Source organism: Centrocercus urophasianus, unplaced genomic scaffold (assembly GCF_019232065.1).
Source record: "Centrocercus urophasianus isolate 14NV4802_14NV808 unplaced genomic scaffold, USGS_Curo_1.0 seq_31, whole genome shotgun sequence".
Classification (NCBI taxonomy): Eukaryota; Metazoa; Chordata; class Aves; order Galliformes; family Phasianidae; genus Centrocercus; species Centrocercus urophasianus.
The window spans coordinates 9,358,956-9,380,484 of record NW_024884878.1 but is presented as its reverse complement, the minus strand read 5'-3'; the positions used below and the strand labels follow the sequence as shown (position 1 = coordinate 9,380,484).

The 21,529-nt window shown below is 41.3% G+C and overlaps 1 protein-coding gene across 1 annotated transcript; it reads left to right on the top strand.

The window, feature by feature from the left end:
• The first annotated feature begins 6,477 nt into the window (after positions 1-6,477).
• Positions 6,478-21,019, top strand: LOC122165979 (small conductance calcium-activated potassium channel protein 2-like). Its single transcript, XM_042829397.1, has 3 exons — positions 6,478-7,554; positions 7,737-7,832; positions 20,722-21,019. Exons 1-3 carry the CDS (start codon positions 6,478-6,480, stop codon positions 20,797-20,799), a joined length of 1,251 nt encoding a protein of 416 aa, XP_042685331.1. The 3' UTR covers positions 20,800-21,019.
• The last annotated feature ends 510 nt before the right edge of the window (positions 21,020-21,529 follow it).

Sequence of the window (21,529 nt, the reverse complement as noted above, 5' to 3'; positions counted from 1 at the left end):
TTGAATGTTAACTCAGTGTTAATAAAAGGCAAATGAGCACGATGGCGTTAGCTTGTAGTGAATCATCCTTTTTCAACATATTCAATGGAAGAGAGTAAATGCTGAATTTTCACACATGGAGGTAACAGTAAAAACAGTTAGGGGTATTGCAAAGGATGAGGGCTGCTCTGAAAGGAATGCCTCCTGTTTTGTAATGTAGGCCCAGAGCAGCAGCATCAGATGGTGCTATGGCTGCAAAAGTTGAACCTACCCATCAATATGCTCTTACATTTTGTTGCTGTGTGACAGATGGCAGCACAGGGACAGTCTGCCAGAATGGCATGTGGCAGACATGGAAGTGTGTATGAAGGAAAGGTGTCTAATTGGATTCCTCCATGTAGAAAAAGTGGCACCCATTGACATTCATTGATGCTTGCTGAACATTTATGTGTCAGCACGGTGAGGTGGTGAGCAGTGTGTTCCAGGAATGTGCAACAGCAATGTGAAAGAAAAAGCCATGTTCTGGATGGCCATGAACAGCTGCCACACCATGAAATGAAGAGCTTATCAGTCAGTTCATCTATGCAAATCAGTGGATTACAAACAGAGAACAGTGTACAGAGGTGAATATTGGCTTCAATGGGTTGGAAACCATGATTGCAACATTGGAATATCACAAAGTTTGCACCAGGTGGGACAGAAAGAACACTGTATGCAACTTTGTAAGGACTAACTGAAGCAATATGAGGATGAAAGTGACAGTTTCCTGGATCTCTTTATTAATGGTGATGAGACATGGCGGAGTCAAAATGAAATGAGCTGGAGTCAGAACGGCAGTGCATGGAGTGCAGACATGTGGATTCCCCATAGAAGAAAACATTCAAGATGCAGCCCTGACTGGGTAAAGTGTTGTGTACTGTATTTTAGGTCAGGAAAGGGGTGATCCTTATGGATTTTCTGGAACCCGGACAAACCATCAAGCCATGATACTAAACTGAAGACTCAAACTTTTGGCTAGGGCAGAGAAGAAGATAACATTTCTCTTGCAACATGATAACGCCAGGCCCCACGGCATTGTGAAGACTGCGGTATTGTGAAGACTGCAGAGCACATTGCCATTCTTGGCATGAGGTGTGTGAAGGCTAGCTAGATCTATGCACTTTGGAGAAGACTGGCTGGCTGAACAGAGGGATTCTGTCCTTAAAAATAAACTGTCTGCATTGCTGAGTAGTATGTGACAGAGAATTAGACAATATGTTGCTCATAGCATTGTCTGACATTTGCACTGTCATACCTGAGGCAGTACCATTTAGCTACACGCCTTATTTGTTCTGCAATAAGGATGACAAAGTGGAAAACATATTTGTCCATATCTGTGACTGGTGGTGATAGGTCTGCATGAGATGTAAGATCATAGAATCATAAAAGAACTAGCTTTATTCAAACTGGTTCAACACTGATACATTTGAAATAGGAAAAATAGCCTGAGGAAAAACTTTTGGGACACGCTTGTTAAGAGCTCCACCGAGTTGCAGAGATGGATTTTACCCAACTGAAATTCAAAAATTTACATCCTTAAAAATATCCTCTGAACATTAAAAGTGTCTAGCCTTTTCCTCAGGAACACATTTAATTTTTGGCTAAGTAATATGGAAATGGAGTGGATAAAGGAGAGAAGTGAAGAGAATTACATGTCCAAGAACAAAAATTTCATAAAAATTTAGGAAAGTTTCCTAACATTTCATACGTTTCATTAAATTTCATAAAACTTTCTATCACTTCAAATACCTGCTTGGTTGCCAAGCTTATGAAACAACAGCCAGCTTTTATAACTACCCCCTTTCCCTTGCTTCTGTTTATTCTAAGAAATTTTGCACATTTCTTTGAGAGACGATTGCTACAAACAGAAGCACTACATAAATGGATATCTGAGCGTTATGAACATAGCTGAAAGGTTTTAGGTATGATGGTGACAATAAGCAAAGAGAATTTTGTGATGTGGGATCTGAATGCACTGCTGAATTTGTAGAATCTTTCAGGGAATCAGAACTGCAGGACCAATCAAAAACCCCAGTAAACACAATCCAAGAAGCAATCTTACACTTCATATTCTGGTTTTGGAGGAGTACTGACTATAGGAACCTACACTGCATTTAAGATTTGAAAGCAATCATACATGGCAGGCACCTCCTAAAAGCAAAGTCTTTCGCATTTCATAGTAAAGTAATATTAAAAAAACATAGTAAGTAATCATATTATTAATTATACTAGAGGGAACTTTCCAAATATAACTTTCCAATATAATAACTTTGAAATATAACCACTGCAATATTTTGATGTTAAATGGAGTCGCTGATGATAAATACCAATGGAAAAATATTTATTATTCAAATAGGGGTAAATGAAATTTATTTAGGATATCAATTGCTACCTGAATAGAAATGACATTTAGATGAAAAGCTAATACTGGTTTGTACACTGCCGACTCTGCAAGGCACAATCTTATAATTGGATGAAAACACTCTCACTGGCCTTAAAAGACAACAATTTTTCTAGTACTGGAATCTGTAAAATTAAAACTCTCACAGTTGATAAGTGCTGCACACTTGAAGTCTCTGTTTTTGCACAGGTTATAGTAGAAATAGTGCATGTCAGAATCTCAGTAATTGTGCTGAGCCAAAGGTCTGTTACAAAACTGCAGTCAGATAAAACATAACGCAGCAATGCATAGGAATCAGGCTGAATCACAGCCCAAACCTCTGACTGACCAGCTGAGGCAAGCAATAAGTCAGCCAAGGGAGCACAGGTGAAGGTATTTCACCTGTGCTACCGGAAGGGGTGGATCCTGGCTCCACCTCTTCTAGATCCCATTTAAGTGCTGACTGTCCCTGAGGAAGGGATCTCTTCTAGAGATCACTCCTTGGGGAGGATGTTGTGAGCCTACAACATTGGTAAGCATTTTCTATTTATTGTCTTGTTGTGATAATCCTACTTAGCCTAAAACTCTGTACGCCGATTGATTTTACACCCCTGTACACTTACTGATTGTACATATAGTCACCAGCTCAGCACCTGTGATGGCTGTACAAGACAGTATTAGCACTGATGCCTTTAACTAGATGAGAAATGCCTTTTAGATGGTAGTATTTCCTGATAATGAGGAAGGAAAAAAAAAAAAAAGGGTAGGAACATGAGAGGGAGTCATTCAGCTTGCACGATATCCAAATAGTTTCAAAACACCCAGAAAGCTTGGAGAAGTAACTTAGGAAAAAATACTTTTGTGAACCCCATTTCACATTTTCAACCTGTTTAACAGTAACAAAAATTTTGCTGGAAGAAAAAACAAATCTAATCTTTTAGGGGGGAAGACGAGCAGCAATTATAGATATCTCTACAACTGCAACCCCAAGAATTAACGCATCCCCTCTTGAAAATTTCCAATCCAGTGGCCTCATCTTTGGAGTATAATAAACACCTTTTCTAAAGGTGAAGGTTTTGAACTACAGTGAATCTGCATTTTTGTTGCTAATACACCGAAGGAGAAGAAGAATACACAGATAAGTGGACTAGCATAAAAACAAAAGTAGAAACTGTAAAGCATTCTTCTTTATAGCATGTGACCATACAATCTGCATCATATTGTCATATCTCTTCTCCTGCTGCCATGGAATGCTTTCAAATGGTCTTTGAAATCAGAACAGGTCCAGTAAGGGTGAGATGCTCACAGGTACATGATAGAAGTGGCAGGTGTATGTAGAGCCATCTGGTACTTGAAGCCCTGCCAGATGTTATGCAAAAGGTAACTTGCACACATGGCACATACACGTAGTTTCCATCTCACCATCTTGGCAGCAGCACTGTGCAACTGTTTTGCTGTTGTCTCACAAAGCACTTTTTTTTGCTGCAGTCTGAAGGATCTTGTGATATCATATTCCTGTTTGTGCTAGCTCCGTTTCTCTTACTGTGACTCTGCTTTCACTAAGGGCACCCTTATGTGTATGTGCTCAGCCATATACCAGCTTGTTTTTTGCCATCTGAATGAGGCTGTTTGCTTTAGTGATTTGCATTCTAGAAAACCCTAGACCTTCTGATTTCAAGATACTGAAGAATAGAATTTCCTAGTTTTTTTTTCTTATTCTTTTTTTCCCTTTATAGTATTTTTACATTCTTTGACTTTTTCTACAAGTACAGAATTTTTAATAATTTTAACAGGGGCCTGGCAGGTGTACAAGCAACAGGATAGCAGCCAAAACAGCTTTCTAGTATATTTTGTTGTAGCCTGCAGGTGTTCTGTCTTCATTGGTTGCTGTGTGAGCTTTTCAGACAACTTGCTAGAATGAACAGCTGCCACCTCAAATATTTCACAGTATTTTTTCTTCTCAAAAATACAATTCTTCCTGCATCTGTTGATCTTCCTGTCCCACTGTTTTGCTCAACAGCATTAATCTTCATCTTGCAATTAGTGAGCTTAGAAAAAATAAATCTATTTTCCAAACATCTGCAAAAATCATCATTGTAAAATGAGACCTGCAGCAGCTGTCTTATTTCATGCAAAGATGCATGTGCACTCATTGACACATGCATATACATGTGTAAAAACTGCCCATTTGGCAATGCAGCAGGATGGTAATCAGTAAGAGCAGTTTCATCCAGTAATAACAAAAAGGTGAAAAATGACAACAGAACCTCCAACATCAAACAGCTCATGCTTTATCACAGGGGTTTAGGGTTATTATTTTAGTATGCTTTAGCAGTTCAGAGCTGTTCATGCAAATTTATTTCTGACACAGAGGAACACAGCAACTAAATTCATGTGAAGTATGTATTCTATTTCTGAAATTAAATACATTCATTTTTTCAAAGTGAACTTTAAAATTACTTCAGAAGGGAAGATATTTGATTAAATAGCATCTGTGTATTTACCTGTGTCATACAGAGGAAGGCTTACCCCCCTACCTATGAAGAAGTACTCTCACCAATTCCCTCCATAGACCTTGAAACTGCAGTGTCCCATCCAGGCTGTACAACAGAACTGAAACAAAACCAGCAGCAGTTCCATAACATGCTGTGTGATTAGTATGACCTCTTGTGTTAAACATGGGAATACTCATTTGTTTGGTCACATAATGAATCTATCAAGCCAGCAGATGAAATATCTACAAGCAAGTAATAGCAGTGTCCTTGCCAATTCTACTAATAAACAGGATATCGGCAGGATGTTAAAACTGGGATTTGTAACTGATGTATGTGAATCAGATAAATAAGTGCAAACGTTTCCTTGTAGAGAACATAGCCACCATGTATTTTAGTCCACTGAGACTTTTAAAAGATAATTCTTTCCTTTACAATTCTAACAAAATTGCGCATGATCAGAGTAGGTGAAATTACATGACATTGATTTGCTGACTTCTAAATACAACATGCAGATTTACAAATTTTCTAAGAACTCTGTTGTGGTAAACTGGGTTCTGAGTATTTTATCTTCTGTTGATAGAAATATGTAAAATTGAATACCATTAAGAAAATGTTGAAGGCATGACATGAACGGAGCAGGAAAGATGAAACCAATCCTCATTAAAATTTTTAGCTAGTCTACAGAACATTCTGACAGCAAGTCACTTACACGGTGACATGAGCATAGGTTCCCCAAGACTTTCATGCTTCAGATTCTGTGTGATTTGTGTATCTTTGGAAACAGACAAAATAGGATCACTGAGATATAACTGAATCTGCTTTTTTTTTTTTTCTTCCTCTGACTTCCAAAGAGAGCATCCAATAGAGTTTGATATAAAGCACAGAGTGAGATAGCAGGAAAGTCCCTCATCATTCATGCAAGAATGTTGGTGGATTTTCCTTAAGACTTCATTGTTGAAGAAATGTGGTATACGACATCGTATACCAGGCACTTCTATTACGGGTGCTTCTTTCAAAATAATCTTCGCTGTACCAGGGATTTAAAAGTTTTTGTTCACTCTCGCCTATCGCGGTTTTAGAACCACGATATGCCAAAACAAAGCTGAAGTCTGAAAGGAAACTGAACGCGGTACGATGTCCAGCAATTACACAGCTGGACAGCGTTAGTAAATTCGGCCCCGGCTGCCACAGGTCGGAAAAGCGCCGCGCACGGCCCAATTCCCGCGGCCCGGCAGCCGCAGCACGCGGGGTGGGAGGGGGGGAGTGGGGGGCACGGGAGGGGGGCGCCCTGCTTTGCTGGACAGCTCCGGGGAGCGGCGCTGCGCCCGCGTTCCGCACACGGCGCAGACGTGAGCGCCGCCGGGCGGAGGGAGCGCCGGTACCGCGGCGGCGCTCCCCGCGCGGGCCCCTTCCGAGCCGGGAGCTCCCGGGCTTCCTGGGCGCGGGGCTCCCCGGCAGGGGTAGGGGGGCGGGGGCAGCCCTCACCTACGGGCGGCGGGATCCCGGCAGGGGCGGGGCCGAGCGGTCCCAGCGCCGCCTCCGCCGCCTCACGCCACGGCCGGTCCCCCCCCCGCAGGTGACGCCATGCCTGTTGTTTTGGTCCGCCCAGCCAATCGGACGCGGCGGCTGGATTCTACGGGAGCCGGGATGGGCCCGTCGTGGCGGCAGCGGGACTCTCCCTTACCGACCATAACGCATTGCGCAAGGTGCAGCACCGTCCGGTACTCCTGCGGCTTTAACGACCCGGGCATGGAAGCGCCGCGGCACTTCGCGCCGGGTTTCGGCCCGGAGCAGCAGCAGCAGCAGCAGCAGCGCCCGCCGGCGCCGCTGCACTGCCGGCAGAAGCTGGACAAGGCGAGCCTCCTCCTTCAGCAGCAGCAGCAGCAGAGCCCGTGCCTCCAGTGCAACAACTGCGCCTACTACGGAGCTGCGGCGGCGACCGCCGGGGATAACCTGCCGCTGCTGCTCCGCGCCTCCTCGCCGCTGTCGGGCACCTTCCGCACCCGCTCCTCGCCGCTCTCGTCTGTCGCCTCCTCCCGGCAGGGCAGCCAGCTGAATGTCAGCGAGCTGCCCTCCAGTCATGCTGGCGCAGCGAGGCAGCCTTCCCAGCACGGTCCACACCACCAGTGCCACAGCCTGCAGCAGGCGGCGAGCCCCGGCAGCAGCGGCAGCAGCGGCAGCGCCCACCACCACCAGCAACAGCAGCAGCAGCCCCAGCAGCGCCGGGAGAGCAATCCCTTCACCGAAATAGCTATGAGCAGCTGCCGGTACAACGGCGGCGTCATGCGGCCACTCAGCAACCTGAGCTCGTCCCGCAGGAACCTGCACGAGATGGACGCTGAGTCCCAGCTGCTGCAGCCGCCGCTCTCCAGCCCCAACGCCGCCGGCCCGGAGGTCGTGGTCTCCAAGCCCGAGCACAACAACTCCAACAACCTGGCGATCTACGGCCCCGCCGGCCCCGGCCCCGGCCCGGGCGGCCCCAACAACGGCGGGAGCAAACCCGCCAAGAAGAAGAATCAGAACATCGGCTACAAGCTTGGGCACCGCCGGGCTCTGTTCGAGAAGCGCAAGCGCCTCAGCGACTACGCGCTGATCTTCGGCATGTTCGGCATCGTGGTCATGGTCATCGAGACCGAGCTGTCCTGGGGCGCCTACACCAAGGTACGCGGCCCGGCTCCGGGTCGCTCTCTCTCCTCGGGCACGCCGCTCCGCAGCCCGGCCCGGCCCCCCGGTCCGCTGCCGCCCCGAGGCGAGGCGAGACCGGCCCGGCCATCGGGGCACTGCGGGTTGGCAGCGGCCTCGCGCGGGGCTCGCTGAGGGACGGTGGTATTTTTGTGTTGCAGGAATCGCTGTATTCCCTCGCTCTGAAATGCCTTATCAGCCTCTCCACGATCATCTTGCTCGGACTCATCATCGTGTACCATGCACGGGAGATCCAGGTAATGCTTCCTTTGGCGGTTTTTCGGAAGGTGGTAAGTAGCCTCGGGAAGCACGAATTATCGGTAGGCACTAACAGGAATTCAGTGGAGAGCAAGGTGACAGGCAGCGTGGTCACATAGGTGCCGGGGAGCTTTGCCTCTCTGGAAGTGGCAGCAGCAGTGATGCTGTAGGACCGCTCAGCCCTAGGTGGTAATGCACTTTGTGTATGACATGCCTGCTGTCTTCTGTAGTAGATGTACAGCAACACTCTTAGTTTTCCAGTGAATAAACTTCATGCCACGCATTTTCCCTCGGTGGCAAGGTTAATTATCGGAGATGTGAGTTATGTAATTTTTGCTATGCTGTCTCAGAAACAACATACTTTAAGAGTATATTTAAAAAGAGGAGGAACACTCATGTCTGACCTGCTTTATTTAATGCCCTGGGATGGGATGGAGGAGAACTGTCAGGAAAAGCTGGGCGAAAGACAGGGAAACATACCAGCCGAAGTGTATATTAAGTCTAACAAATACTGCCATAGGTTCTGTCTGAGAGACTTATTTATAATACCAGTTGTAAATTTTTTTGACCCAGAAGTTAAAACTTGCTAATTCAGCTAAACCAAAACATAAAAAAGATATATTTAAAACTTCTGAAGTGAAAAATGCTGTACTCATTGGTGCTTTTGATTTTTCTAATTAGAACTATCTTCAGCTACAGGCTGAAATGACAGTCTTCAAGGGCAAAGGTGTTTTTCAGCAGCAGCAATCAATAAAAAGGAAATTTGACAGTTAAAAGTCCTGGTGAAGTGGGAAGATTAGGGGTAGACTTGGCTGCAGCAACCATGAAGTAATAGAGTTCAGGATCTTGCATGGAAGAAACAGAACAATAAGTGTGATTGCAATCCTTGACTTCAGGAGTACCAACTTTGACCTCTTCGATGAGCTGCTTGGAGGTATCCACTTGGTTAGAGCACTGAAAGCTAAGGGAGTCTAGGAGAGTAGGTTAGCGTTCAAGCACCACTTCCTCCACGCTCCAGATTGGTGCATTCGTAAGAATAAGAAAAGGAAATCAGGCAAAGGTGGCAGGAGACCTCTGAAGATGGGTAAGGAGCTAATGGAAAAAGCTCAAATAGGAAATCAAATTTTATGAAATGTGAGAAAAAGAGTCTGGCTGCTTGGGAAGAGTATAGAAATGTTTTCAGGGATCTCACAGGGATGCAGTGAGAAATTAAATCTGACAAAGGAGGTTAACAATAAGAAGGGCTTATCTAAGTAGATCAATAACAAAAGGAAGAGTAGGGAAAATGTGGACCCGTTAGTAAATGAGGTGGGTGCCCTGGTAACAGGAGACACTGAGAAGGTGGAGTTACTGAACACCTTCTTTGTTTTAATCTTCAGTGATAAGAGTGGCCCTCGGGAGTTTGAAACCTTGCAGGTAAGAGAGAGAATCTGAAAAATGAAGACCTTCCCTTAATCGGGGAGGATTTGGTCAGAGATCACCTAGGCAAACTCTATACACAGAAGAAAAATCCATGTACCTCAGAGGAATGCACTCAGAGGTACTTAGGGAGTTGACTGAAGTTATTGCTGAACAACTGTCTGTCATCTGGGCAAGGTCACTGAGAATAGAAAAGGTGCCTAAAGTCTGGGGATAAGCCAGTTTCACTGACAAGAACGAGGTCCCAAGAAGTGACAGGCCAGACAGGTTCACCTCTGTCCTTGGGAAGGTGGTTGAGCTATTTATTGTGGATATCATCTCCAACTAAGTGAAAGAAGAGAAGGTTATAAACAAATCAGCATGGGTTCATCAAGGGGAAATAATGTTTGACTTATTTAATAGACTTCTGTGATGGCTGGCTGGGTAGATGAGAAGAGAGCAGTGAATGTTATATATCTTGACTTCTGCTAATGTTTTTGATACAGTCTCTGATAACATCTTCATAGGTAAACTTAGGAAGTGTGGGATAGGTGATTGATCAGTGAGGTGGTCTGAGAGCTGGCTGTCTGTGTGATCAGTGGCTCAAAGTCTAGGTGAAGGTCTGTAGCTAGTGGTGTTCCCCAGCAGTTGGTACTTGTTTAACTAACTTCTTCATTAATGACCTGGATGAAGGGATAGAACACACCGTCACCAAGTTTTCTAATGATATAAAGCTGGGAGGAGTGTCTGACACACCAGAAGGCAGAGCTGCCATTGAGTGAAAGCTAGACAGGGTGGAGAGCTGGGTGGAATGGAACCTTGTGAGGCTCAGCAAGAGCAAGAATAGAGTTCTACACCTGGCAAGGAATAACTGCACTCAGCAGTGCAGGTTGGAGGCTGACTTGCTGAAAAGGAGCTCAGTCGAGAAGGACCTGAGTATCGTGGTGTGCAGCAGGTTGAACATGAGCCAGTAGTGTGCTGTTTTGGCCAAGAAGGCTAGGGTTATCCTAAGGACCGTTAAAAAGACCATAGCCACCAGGCTGAGGGAGATTATCCTCTTTGCTACCCTTTTATGGAGTACTTTGCCCAGCTGTGGAGTCACCAGTTCAAGAAAGACAGGGAACTTCTAGAGGGAGTCCAGTGAAGGGCTACATAGATTTGTCAGGGGCCCAGACCTTGTGAGGAAAGTCTGAGAGGCTGAGGACTGTTTATCCTGGAAAGGAGAATATGGGATCTTACAGTGCTTATAAATATTTAAGGTGCAGGTGTCAAGTGGAAGAGGCCAGAGTTTTCAGTGGTGCCCAGCAGCAGGGCAAGGGTGATGGGGACAAACTGGAACATGGGAAGTTACACCTGGATGTGAAAAAGAGCTGCTTCATTTTGAGGGTAACAGAGCACTGGAACTGCTTAGAGAGACTGTGAAGTCTCCTCTGGATGTGGTGGAAACCCACACAGACACTTTGCTTTACAACCTACTGTAGAGAACCTGCAGCGGAGTTGGTCTAGATGATCGCCAGCAGTCCCTTCCGACCCCTATGATTCAGTTTAATTCCCTTCTATGCAAATGAATGGTGCAGCTCCAGTGTTAGAGGATATCATAGTCTCCTACTATAAAGTTGGAGAAATACTATGTAACTGGAGACTGTTTGCCAGGCTGCTTCCTGTCATGCTGTTCTTCCACATGCAAAACTTCTGATTCAAAAACCAGTTTATTTGCTATACTATAGTTTTATAGTATCATAGGTATCAAAATCTGTTTTATAATGTAAGCAAACATTCTCCTGAAGTAGTGTCTCTGTGAGCTACTTAGAAAGACGGTTTTCTTAATCTGACTATTGCTGTTCCAGTGTGAGAGCCTCCTTTTCTGATGCGCTGTCCTACAAGTGGTGCTTGAGGCATTAGGAACAAAGATTAAAAGAATGCACTGCAAATAACTCAAAGCATTTCCCAGAAACTTTGGAAGATTTTGTGCAGGATAACCAAATATTTGTAGGTCTCTATTTGCATCAGCTTGCACCATGTAGTTACTTTGAGACTTGGGTTGTGGTGTTTTTTTGTTTTTTTGTTTTTTTTTTTTGGTCGTTGTTTTGGATTTATTTATTTTTTTCAGAGAAATAGTTGCAAATTTTGCATTCTTATAGAGATGTGTTGTGGGTCAGACAAAAACAATCTTTAAAAACCTTTAATAGTAATTAAAAGTAATTTCTTTATTTATTGGTTGTTCCAAACTCTGTCATTCATCTTGAAAATAAAAGTTCTGTGTTCAAGGAGCCTGTTAGAAGGGAAGGGCATAATGTCCCTGAGCTGTCCAGTATCTGACAGCTTTTTACTTTCAGAGCAGTATGCGTTTGTTTTCAGTCTTGACTTTTTAAAAACAAGGTGAAGAAGATGCTGAGCAAAACTTACATCCCTCTATGCTGACAAACTTGTGTTACACATGGCATCTGAAAACAGGAAGTTCCTTTAAAATACTTAGGCTTAAGTGGATATGGAGCCTAGTCCAGATGAAATAAAATATTTTGTAATGATGATAATTGGTTGTTTTAAAATAATCTTTAAAGCTGTCTGTATTTTGAAGGTGAACTAATTTTTAATTCAAGCAAATTCATGAATTATTTTCTGTAGAATCCTGCTCACAGATGGCTGTCTGTGTCCTAGAGGCACCAGCTATTCGTCAGTTGTGTGCAGGTTTAAGCCTTCTGGTTTAATTCTTCTCTGAAAGACTTTACAGGGGAGCATTGTATAAACTAGCTGGACTGAGCAGAGAGAAGAGTTTTGTAGAAGAGAAGAATATTGATTCTGCACTGTTACGTGTGGTATGTTTTTAAAATTTGAGTGTAAACAAATCGCCCTAGCTAAAAGTAGTTTTTCCTATGAAGAATAAAACAAAATATGAGTAAGAGGATGACGATAGTAATTATTACTGCTAGCTGATTTAATATTCAATGACCAGAAATGTCCATTCGTGGCAATCAGCTTCTCGATTCTTTTTAGTAGTCTGTGACCTTAGTGGAGAAGGAAGTCCGAACAGTCATGCTGCCAGCAAGTCAGTGGGAGTGCCTCGCAGCACAGCAGGTGACTGCAGTCTTTCCACTAACATCCCACATGCGTTATGCTTTGGAAACAGGTCACGCAGTCAGCTAAACCAAACCCTTGAATCCACCTGCCTCAGCCCCGTTGCAAGGGGACTGGAAGGGAGATTTAAAAAGACTTACCGGAATTCTTCCCGAGGGCTAGGAGTTGTGCATGTGTGCGGAACACGTCAGTGTTCTATGCAGATAAATCTTTTATCCCGCTCGGAGCGCGCTTGATGAGCCCTAGGGGAGCGGCGGCACCTTCGCGGCCTCTCGGGGAGGAGGTTCACCCGCCGCCCTTTCAGCACCGCGGACAGCTCCACGCGGTGCGCCTGGCTCGGCGCTGCCTGGCGGCGGACAGCGCCGTCCCGCGGCTCGCGCTCCGCAGCGGGGCGTTCGCTGTGCCGGCGCAGCGCCGCGCTTCTCGAGGTCCCCGAGCCTGTGCCGAGCTCTGCAGTGGGAAGACAAAAGTCTCCCGTGAAGCGGTGGTTTTCAGGCGAGAAGTGGTGTTTGGATGCTGTGTTGTCCGGTGAAGTACTGCAGGTGCTAACTTGTTTAGCATCTCGACTATTATACTGCGTTATCCTAAATCTGCAGTGGGAGCTGTTGCTAAGCTTAATCAGTGTGTTAAGACATATAACAGTCTACGAGGCATGTTTAAGCCAGAAGTCATTGCTCACATTATTGTTTCCAGAAAAGAGCATAGAAATTACCAGCAACATTCCTTCCAGGAAGGAATTCTGTTTCCTTCATCCTCCCTTTGAAAACAAAAAAACAACTGAAAACTAAAAGCAAAATGCAGATGAACTACAGTAACGAGGGTGGCATTGAGTATAGGAACAACCTCAAGTTGGTTTATTCTCCTTTTAGCCCACTGATGTCATGTTTGTAATATTAGAACATTGATTTGGGAGACTACAGAAATTTATAATTCTCCCTCCAAATTTTTGTTGTTGATTAAGTTCTTCAGAGCAAGCGTCCTGTGTTTGGAAGATTTCTTTCATCAAATTCATCATTATCACACCCTAAAATGGGTTTTTCTCTTACTGTTTCTTCAGTTGAGAGTTTGGAGATGTGGATGAGGGAAAAGTGAAGAAAGCAGCATGATCCAATTATCATAATAATGTACACTGCTCTAATTACCCACTTAATGCATAAATAGTTTTTTACTTGAATGCTATTTTACATAATTAAAGCTGCAGTGTGTGACATGGTTACAGCTACTGTTTCTTGGCAATTTACTGTTCTATTCCACATTTCTTTAATGGAATTTGCTTTTAGGTTAATAAAGTGGAATTGAAAAGTTCACATGGCAATTTGACATGCAGTTCACATAGTAAAACTGCATGTCCTTAGGGAGGAGGTGTATGTCCACAGAAAAACTTTTGTTTTGGTGGACTACTTAGGTTATCCGCTCTGTAAATAAAGGACTTTATGTGCCTTTTTGTTGCTCTCCTGGACAGAATCTGGACCTCTTTTTCCATCTCCCTGATATAGATGCTCTCACTTGTACAGGAAATACAGTAATTGGTGCTGGGTAGGAGTGAATAAAATCATTATTTTTCTCCGATAATTGACAATTTCTAATCAATTCTAAAATATACTGCTAGTTCATGCTGAGGTAGAACTCTTGCAAAGTGCAAAGCTGAGGGTAAGCTGTGGCTTCCACAGGAGAACAACTAGATCTGCTTGGATAAGGCACCGTCTGTCCTTATGTTATTTTTCCACCACTTCAGAACAATGTGATGCTAATGGATTTGGAGATAAGTATATATCTTGACCTTGTTATTGTGCAAATTAATTCTGTAATACATGACTGTAATAAAAAACTGTTCATGGGGCTTTCCTTATCCAACCAACATAAATGGAAAGTTCTTTAGTAAAAGTCCTGCATTCACTAACAAAATTGAAGTCAAACTCTCTTACAGTTACTTATCACAAGGAATAATGGGTACTATGCAGGCCAGATTACTTATCTGTTTTTATCTGTGTGGGTTTTTTTGCTTTGTCTTTGGTGGTTTACTTGCATCTCATTGGCTGCTTCTGCTGACTTTTTGCAAAAAGTAATGATCAGACATGCCTTTGCCTAGGTTATGTTGAGTTATGAGGGCTAACAAACATAGACTAAAACTTCTGCTGCTGCTGCAGAAAAAAAAAAAAAAAAAAAAAAAAGGGAACTACATTGAATAACATGAAAATTAAGAAATAAGCTTTGATAATTCTCATCTACAGTTTGTTGAGAAGTAGTGATTTCTTTCTATTTATTACTGTTGATGTGTAATTCAGCAACTTTATTTATAGACTTGAAAATTGCTTTCTACTTGTTGAGTTCCAACTCAGTTCTGTAGTTTTATGATTCCGTTTGTTTAATACACATTTGATGCAGCAGAAAATGAAATAAGATTCAAATTAATGCAGTGAGTGTTTATGTGAAAAATACTTGGTTTCAGTTCCGTTCAATACATTTTAGAGTACCTTTTGTCTGCAGAGCCTTTTGACCTCCAAGGTGTTACAAGAGCCCAGTGTCTGCAGAAAGGAGCACTGTTGTGTACAAGATGTGGAAGGCAGAGTAGGAAATCCTTTAATGTTCAACATCCAAAAGGATTGGAGGCGTTCTGCACGGAAGCTATGTGTGTAAGATGCTTACTTCCAACAGCCTCTATGAGGGTTTAGGAGGAGTTTGTCTGTGATGTACAGACCACTTAATGGTTGGCCTGGCACTACTTATGACTGCCTGTTCACAGGCACTGTTGTTTTGAGTGTGTTTCCTGAGAATGTGTCTCATGCAGACAAGTTTGGCAGAAAGTAAACACCGTTGCTTTCCAGCTTGTCCTCAGATATGAGAGGGACTGGGGGGACTGGGGTTACATTCTGAGTAATACAATTCAGTACAGTAAATCAAAACTGCTGGCTCAGGAAAACAGTTTATCAGTTCCGAACATATCAACAAGTCTTCATCCTTGAAGGATGATCACGGGGTTTGGCCATGGGATCTCCACCCCACTCCACACTGTCACAAAGTCATTGTCACATATCCTTACTAGAGGATGACTAACTGCTCTAACCCCATGAAGCTGCTTTTAAAACATCAAACACCTCTAAGAGGAGAGGCTATAATTGATATTATAATTAGCTTTCAGGTAAGATGAGCGTATCGTTCATTCTACAAGCATTCTTTTATTAACTGACAAGGAACTCTAAAAGTTTGCAGCAAAACAAGAAATGTTGTGGGGAAGTAAATTATGTTCAGTTAAATGAAAAATAGCACTTAACTTTTCATGGTGATGTTTTTTTAATATGAACTACACAGAACCGAAAATATGAATGGAAATACTTCCATTCAGAAATATCATGTGTGAAACATCTATGTGCCACAGTTTATTTTTATTGAAGTTGTGTAAATTGGCTTTGTCCAGTTGTTTAAATGAAAGCTTCGTTAGATAATTTCTTCTTGTGGCTATCAGAAGATTGAAAGAGATAATCACAGGAGTGAGTCTATAGCTAGAAAAAATAATTACTGTGTAAGTAATGTGGTAAAACATATGCGTTTTACACTTGAAACTGATGTATTTTGCAGCCAAATATAAACACATCAGTATTTTATATAGTATAGTTTTAATGTAGATGCTGCGGATCATACATTTGTAACTTACTGATTCATACAGCTCTTGTCTCCTGGTGTCTGCAATTGCATTCATTCCACGGTGTGAAAAATATTCCTTAATGAAAATTGTTTTATTTTGATATTTTAAGTTAGATACTCCATGAAAGAATGAATAGGGGAGATGAATTCTGAATAGAGATGTGCACACCTAAGCTGCTTCATTATCTCATTCATTTTGCTGGAGAGTCACAGATCATTCATAATTAAATCCTTTTTGAAGAAGTACCAATCTTTTTTGTGACTGAAAGGAAATGCATCTGTGAATTGCATGTAAATTAAAACCAATGGATGAGCTTTAATGTCTTTACGTTTTAGAATAGCTACCCACTCTTAATTTTTTTAAGGGTTATTTTCTGTTGTTTTTTTTTTTTCCCCTTTAAAGAAACAGATTTATGACAGAAAAGCTCATTCTGTCAAGGGGCCATCTTCTAAGCTTCTATGCTTGTTAATGTTGTAGAGCTATTGAGATGAAAAGGGATGAGCTGGGTTCTGTATTTCTGAGCAACAGATTTGGTTTCTGATTGAATACACATAACAAAGTTTTAGGCAAGAACAGGAGCCACAGGCATCATAATAGATAGTTTAAAGGCTATTCAGGCATAATTCCCAGTGTAATATGTCTTGCAAAACCACAGCCAGTGATAAGGATGCCTCTCTAGGAAAGTATCTAGCTTGATGCTGAGTCTGTGTATCCATGAGATGATACCAGAGGCAAAGAAAGAGCTTATGCTTTTAACCAGTGTATTTGAAATAAGAACTAAGAAACAAATGTGTGTGGGCTCCTGTAGCACCATTTTATTGTCTTCTTCCAGTGTTCATTGCTGGTCATCCAACTTTTCCTTTCTGTGGACTATCATATTAAACATAATAGTTGTGAAAACAAAGCTGCTTAAAACATCTTGTGTAGCAACTTTTTAAGGTACTAAAGATGATAGTGTTGGTAGCACGCAGTGCAAACTTTTTTCACTTATTTGATTGCAGGCTCTTTTGAAAAATAGTAACTTAGGGGACGGTGAATCTTTAGTTCCAATTAACCAGGCAGGTTTAATGAAGCTGTAACATTCAAATAATTAAAGGGCAGCAACAAGAATAATGTATGCCAAGAAGTGTTGGAATATGCTGGTTGTTTGGCTTTTTGTTGCTCTTGTTTTTCGTTTGAAATGGTTTTTATTTTTCTATTTTGTTTGGGTTGGTGAAGCAACTCCAGTCATAATTAGCAGTAATCAAATGAAACAGCATTTTGCTTATGAACAAGTCTAGGTAAATACTTCTAAAGAAACTTGATTTTATGTTGTTTAACCTGATGTTGAAAGTTGCTTTCTTTAAGGTACTTTAACTTAATCTTTGAAGCAGCTTAAAGACTTTATCTGCTGCATGGTTTATCCAGAAACTCACATCAGGCCTTCAGAAGTAAAAGGTATGAAATAAACAGTGGCTGTTTCTGCTTTGTCCCAGTTTTACCTGCCAGGGTGAATGACAGAGGGAATTGCTGCAGGGATGCCTCTATACAATCAAGATTTGTGCATGACTATGTTTATGTAGATGTTTAAATTCATGATAAATCAAACCCCACTCTCTCCTGCTGCCCTGTTCTTGATATTCAGTAGTTAGGTACAAAGGTTAAATACTTCATACTTTTCTATATTTGGAGTTTCTTCAATTTTAATCATAAATAGTATCTGAAAGTATCCAGTTTAAATGTTTTTGAAGTGGCGAAGACTCTACAAAAATGACTTTATGATTCCTGTGGTGCAAATGTGTACTCACTCATGGTCAGTTAAATAAAAAAACCTCATCGGTTAAAAAGCAAACACACGAAATTTCCCAAATACCCAAAGAATGTATGTCAAATGCAGATGATAAGGAAGGGGAAGAGAAAACAGATACTTGTATATACAATGTGTTGGAGCCAATTTTTCCTTAGAAATACATTCTAAGTTTAGAATTGCAGGTGCTCTCCTTCAGCAGAACGAATGAGTAAGCTCATTTTATCCAGCTTCAGATTCAATGTTTTGCTCTGTCATTTCCGTGTCCCCTATTTGCATTCAAAAATAGTGCCAAATTATCCAGCAAATACATCCTTTTTTTAATGGGTTGCACTTTCCCTACTAGGAAGCTGGTCACGTTTGAAGATGGAGGCTTCTTTCGCATTGGAAACAGTGGCAGGTGGCAGCCATTTTGTGTAGTGGCAGTTCTTCGTGCAGTGATCTGTTCAACATGTTACTTTTAGTAATGAATGAAGAAAAACAAGTACTAAATGAAGAATTTAAAAATAATTACTTAATATAAAAATAGCACAAAAATATTGAAATGCAGGTAGTTCTCCCCTTGGATATTTGCTTCTTTATGTGGATAGAATCAGAATTTCTTTGTTACTTGGAAGGGAGCAAAATGTAACAGACCATCAAGTGTCTTCAGGGTTCTGAAAATCAGTTGGGTGAAATAGCTCTGTTACTTTGTCATCAGTTACGCTTTGTGTTTCATAGACAAAGTCACAGAATTGCTGATTCAGTGCAAAACTTAATTTGGTCTTAACTTTGGAATGAGACCAATGTTTCCATCCCCATACTGCCAACATTACTCTGCTAATTGCAGCAGACCACCTAAAAGAGAAGTTTTTGGAGGTTTTTTTGTTTTGTTTTGTTTTGTTTTTTTTTTAGTTGTTTTGGGTTTATTAGTATGATAATCCATTCATGGTGACCACTTGTTTATACTGGCGAAAGTGCAAAGAGAATCTGAGTGATTCATTCAGTATTTCTTTGCAACTTGCTCTTGCAGATGTCATGAAGCTGGCATAGCTTATGTCCTGCTGTACTCTGGATACTGAGAGCAAGAACCAGTCTGGAGAAGCAGAGTGCCATATGGGGTGGTTACTGATGGAATCTGGGTTCAGAGCAGGCTGTATTGTGGTTAGCTTAGCTGGTGATGTGTTTCCTGGGACCCTGTTAGATCCAGACAGCCTTGTTCCATCCCTAGATTGTTGGGAACAAAGCTAGGTTTTAAAACTATGTATATTTTTTAATTCTATCTTTGTTAAGTGGATTAAGTTCTAGATTGCTCTGGATCACCCAATCTGTTCTCTAGTAAACACGCCTGTTATGTAACAACATGTATTTCTTTTTTTTTTTTTTTCTTCCTTACTTTCTAAAACAAAGCAAGAAATGCTATAAATCAAGAAAACTGACTTTTCTTAGTTAGTTTCATATTTTGCAGAGGAAAGAAGCAGAAGTGTAGTCTCCACTCCTCTAAATTGTTCTTCCTGCACTTACGCTGTCTTCAGATCTTTATTATATGCTTGGAGAACATTTTTGACTGTCAGACTTTTGGGAATCCTAGGTACCACATGGAAGTCTAATTCCTTATTTGAAGACCATTGCAGGACACTGCTTAAGCACTTACCTTGCATTTAATCCCTAAAATAATAATTATAATAAATTGGAAAGCTATCAACAGACATAACATCTTTGACCTCAACTGGAGTTTGGCCTTGTTTGTGAAGCACGGGACTCAATTATATAGGAGGACTTTGTTCTTTTATAGTGTTCTTTTTATATCACTAGCATGATTCACCATTCAAACAGGAGTAGATTCTGAAAATTAATGCATGGTTATTGCATGCATTATTATTATTATTGGGATGCACTATTATTATTAGAATTGACTGAAAGCAGCTGAGAGCGCTTGTGCATTTGTATGTGCTGTTCTTTCCCTTTTCATTCACTTACCTTTCTCACTTTCTGAATAGGAAATTTACTCAAACAAGCAGGCATTCACAAATACCTTCCACAAAAAAACCTGAAATTTGCATTTACAAGATTGCATAGTTGCAAATGTATAAAATGTACACAAAAACCTGCATCTGTGATGTTTTTTTTTTCCCTCCGTATGTCCCAATTTAATTGTTACTCACAGCCTTTTTTACAGGCCAGTGTTTGTGAGTACTTGATAGCCATCATGGTTTGAATGTAGAGACACAGAATTTTTTGGAAATTTACCTAAAAACATGGTTTTGAAATATTAATATCTTTATGAAATGTAAATTTTTATATGATCTGTTGGTCGTTTGTAGATTCTGCTGTTTTCTACCTTCCAAGTTTTCACCTTCTAAAGATCATTGTATGATATCTGAAGATATTACCACTTTCAGGTACTATTTATCTTAGAAGCAATTGGTACATCTGAGGTCGAGGAAAGTTGATAGGCAGCTCCTGTGCCTGCAAAGCATAATCCATTCTATTGAGCAATACTAAGAAATTTCTTTTTTTGTAGCATGTCAGGATTTATTCTACTGAAAAGTGAATATATTCTCAAGTATTTTAAAATGGCACTTCAAAGTTGTTGGGTTTTTTGTTTTGTTTTTTTTTTTTTCCCGTATCAATGCTTACATAATACTTCTCTTCCATAAAGATTGTACGGTCAACTTCTAATGTAGACATTCTTTTATTCTCATTTTTAAATTGAATCTGTACTTAAGATACCATTTTTCATGAACTGCTTTCTCCATTATGTATCATTAAGTACAATTATTCTAGAAATCTGTGGAGAAGTTGGGTAAAAAGGGCAGATGAAAACCATTGTATTTTTCAACTGATTTTGTAACTCTAAAAGAAATTTTAAAACACTGCCCACTTAAGGTATATTTTAGAATACTTGGCCTTGCTATTCACTTAGTCTTTTCATCAGAACACTGTACAATATTTGAGAGATTTGGCTATATTTTTATATACATATAAATATTCTTTTTTTACGTAGGTCATTGTGAAGATAATGCCTCCTGTTTATTTCCATGGAAACTACAGCAGATACAAACAGCACGATTACATTATTTAATACAGAGAATTCCCAGCTACAAAACACTTTCTCAACATAGCTACCACCATTAGCTATGTATTTTTGCCAGCAATGAGCAACAGCCTTCATGATGCTCTTGTAAAAATCTGCCTGAGCGGAGGTGACCCAAAGCCATCGTCAGCTGAAACGGAGCACCCATCGCCTCACTGTGCTCACATCCAGTGTCTGGTCTCCATAAATGTTCAGCAAGCATCAATATGTCAATGGACGCATTTATTTTTTTCTGCATAGAGGAATTCAATTAGGCACCTTTTCTTCATACACGCTTCCATGTCAGATGCCATTTTATCAGACTGCCCATCTGCTGCCATGTATCGCATGGCAACCTTATGTCATGGGATACTGGTGGGAAGGTTCAACCTCTACTGCCATGCCACCAACATCTGCCTTTGACTCTGGCTTGATGTAGTAGAATAGGAGGCATTACTTTCAAAGCAGCCCTCATGTAGCCATACTTTGATATGACTGTCATTGAGAGACTGATCACAGGAACCAAATGGGCTAGAGCCATGGTGTAATTTGAATAACAAGTAATACTTCCACTAAATTAATAAATAAATTAATAGATTGGTCTTCCTACCAGTATCAATTTTACAGTTATTTCTAGTATGCAAAATGATCTCATGTGAAAGAAGGTGCATGTGCTCATGTTAGCTAACGCTAAACCGAGTGTGTTTCTGTAGCTTAATTGAACACTTTGTGTTTCTTT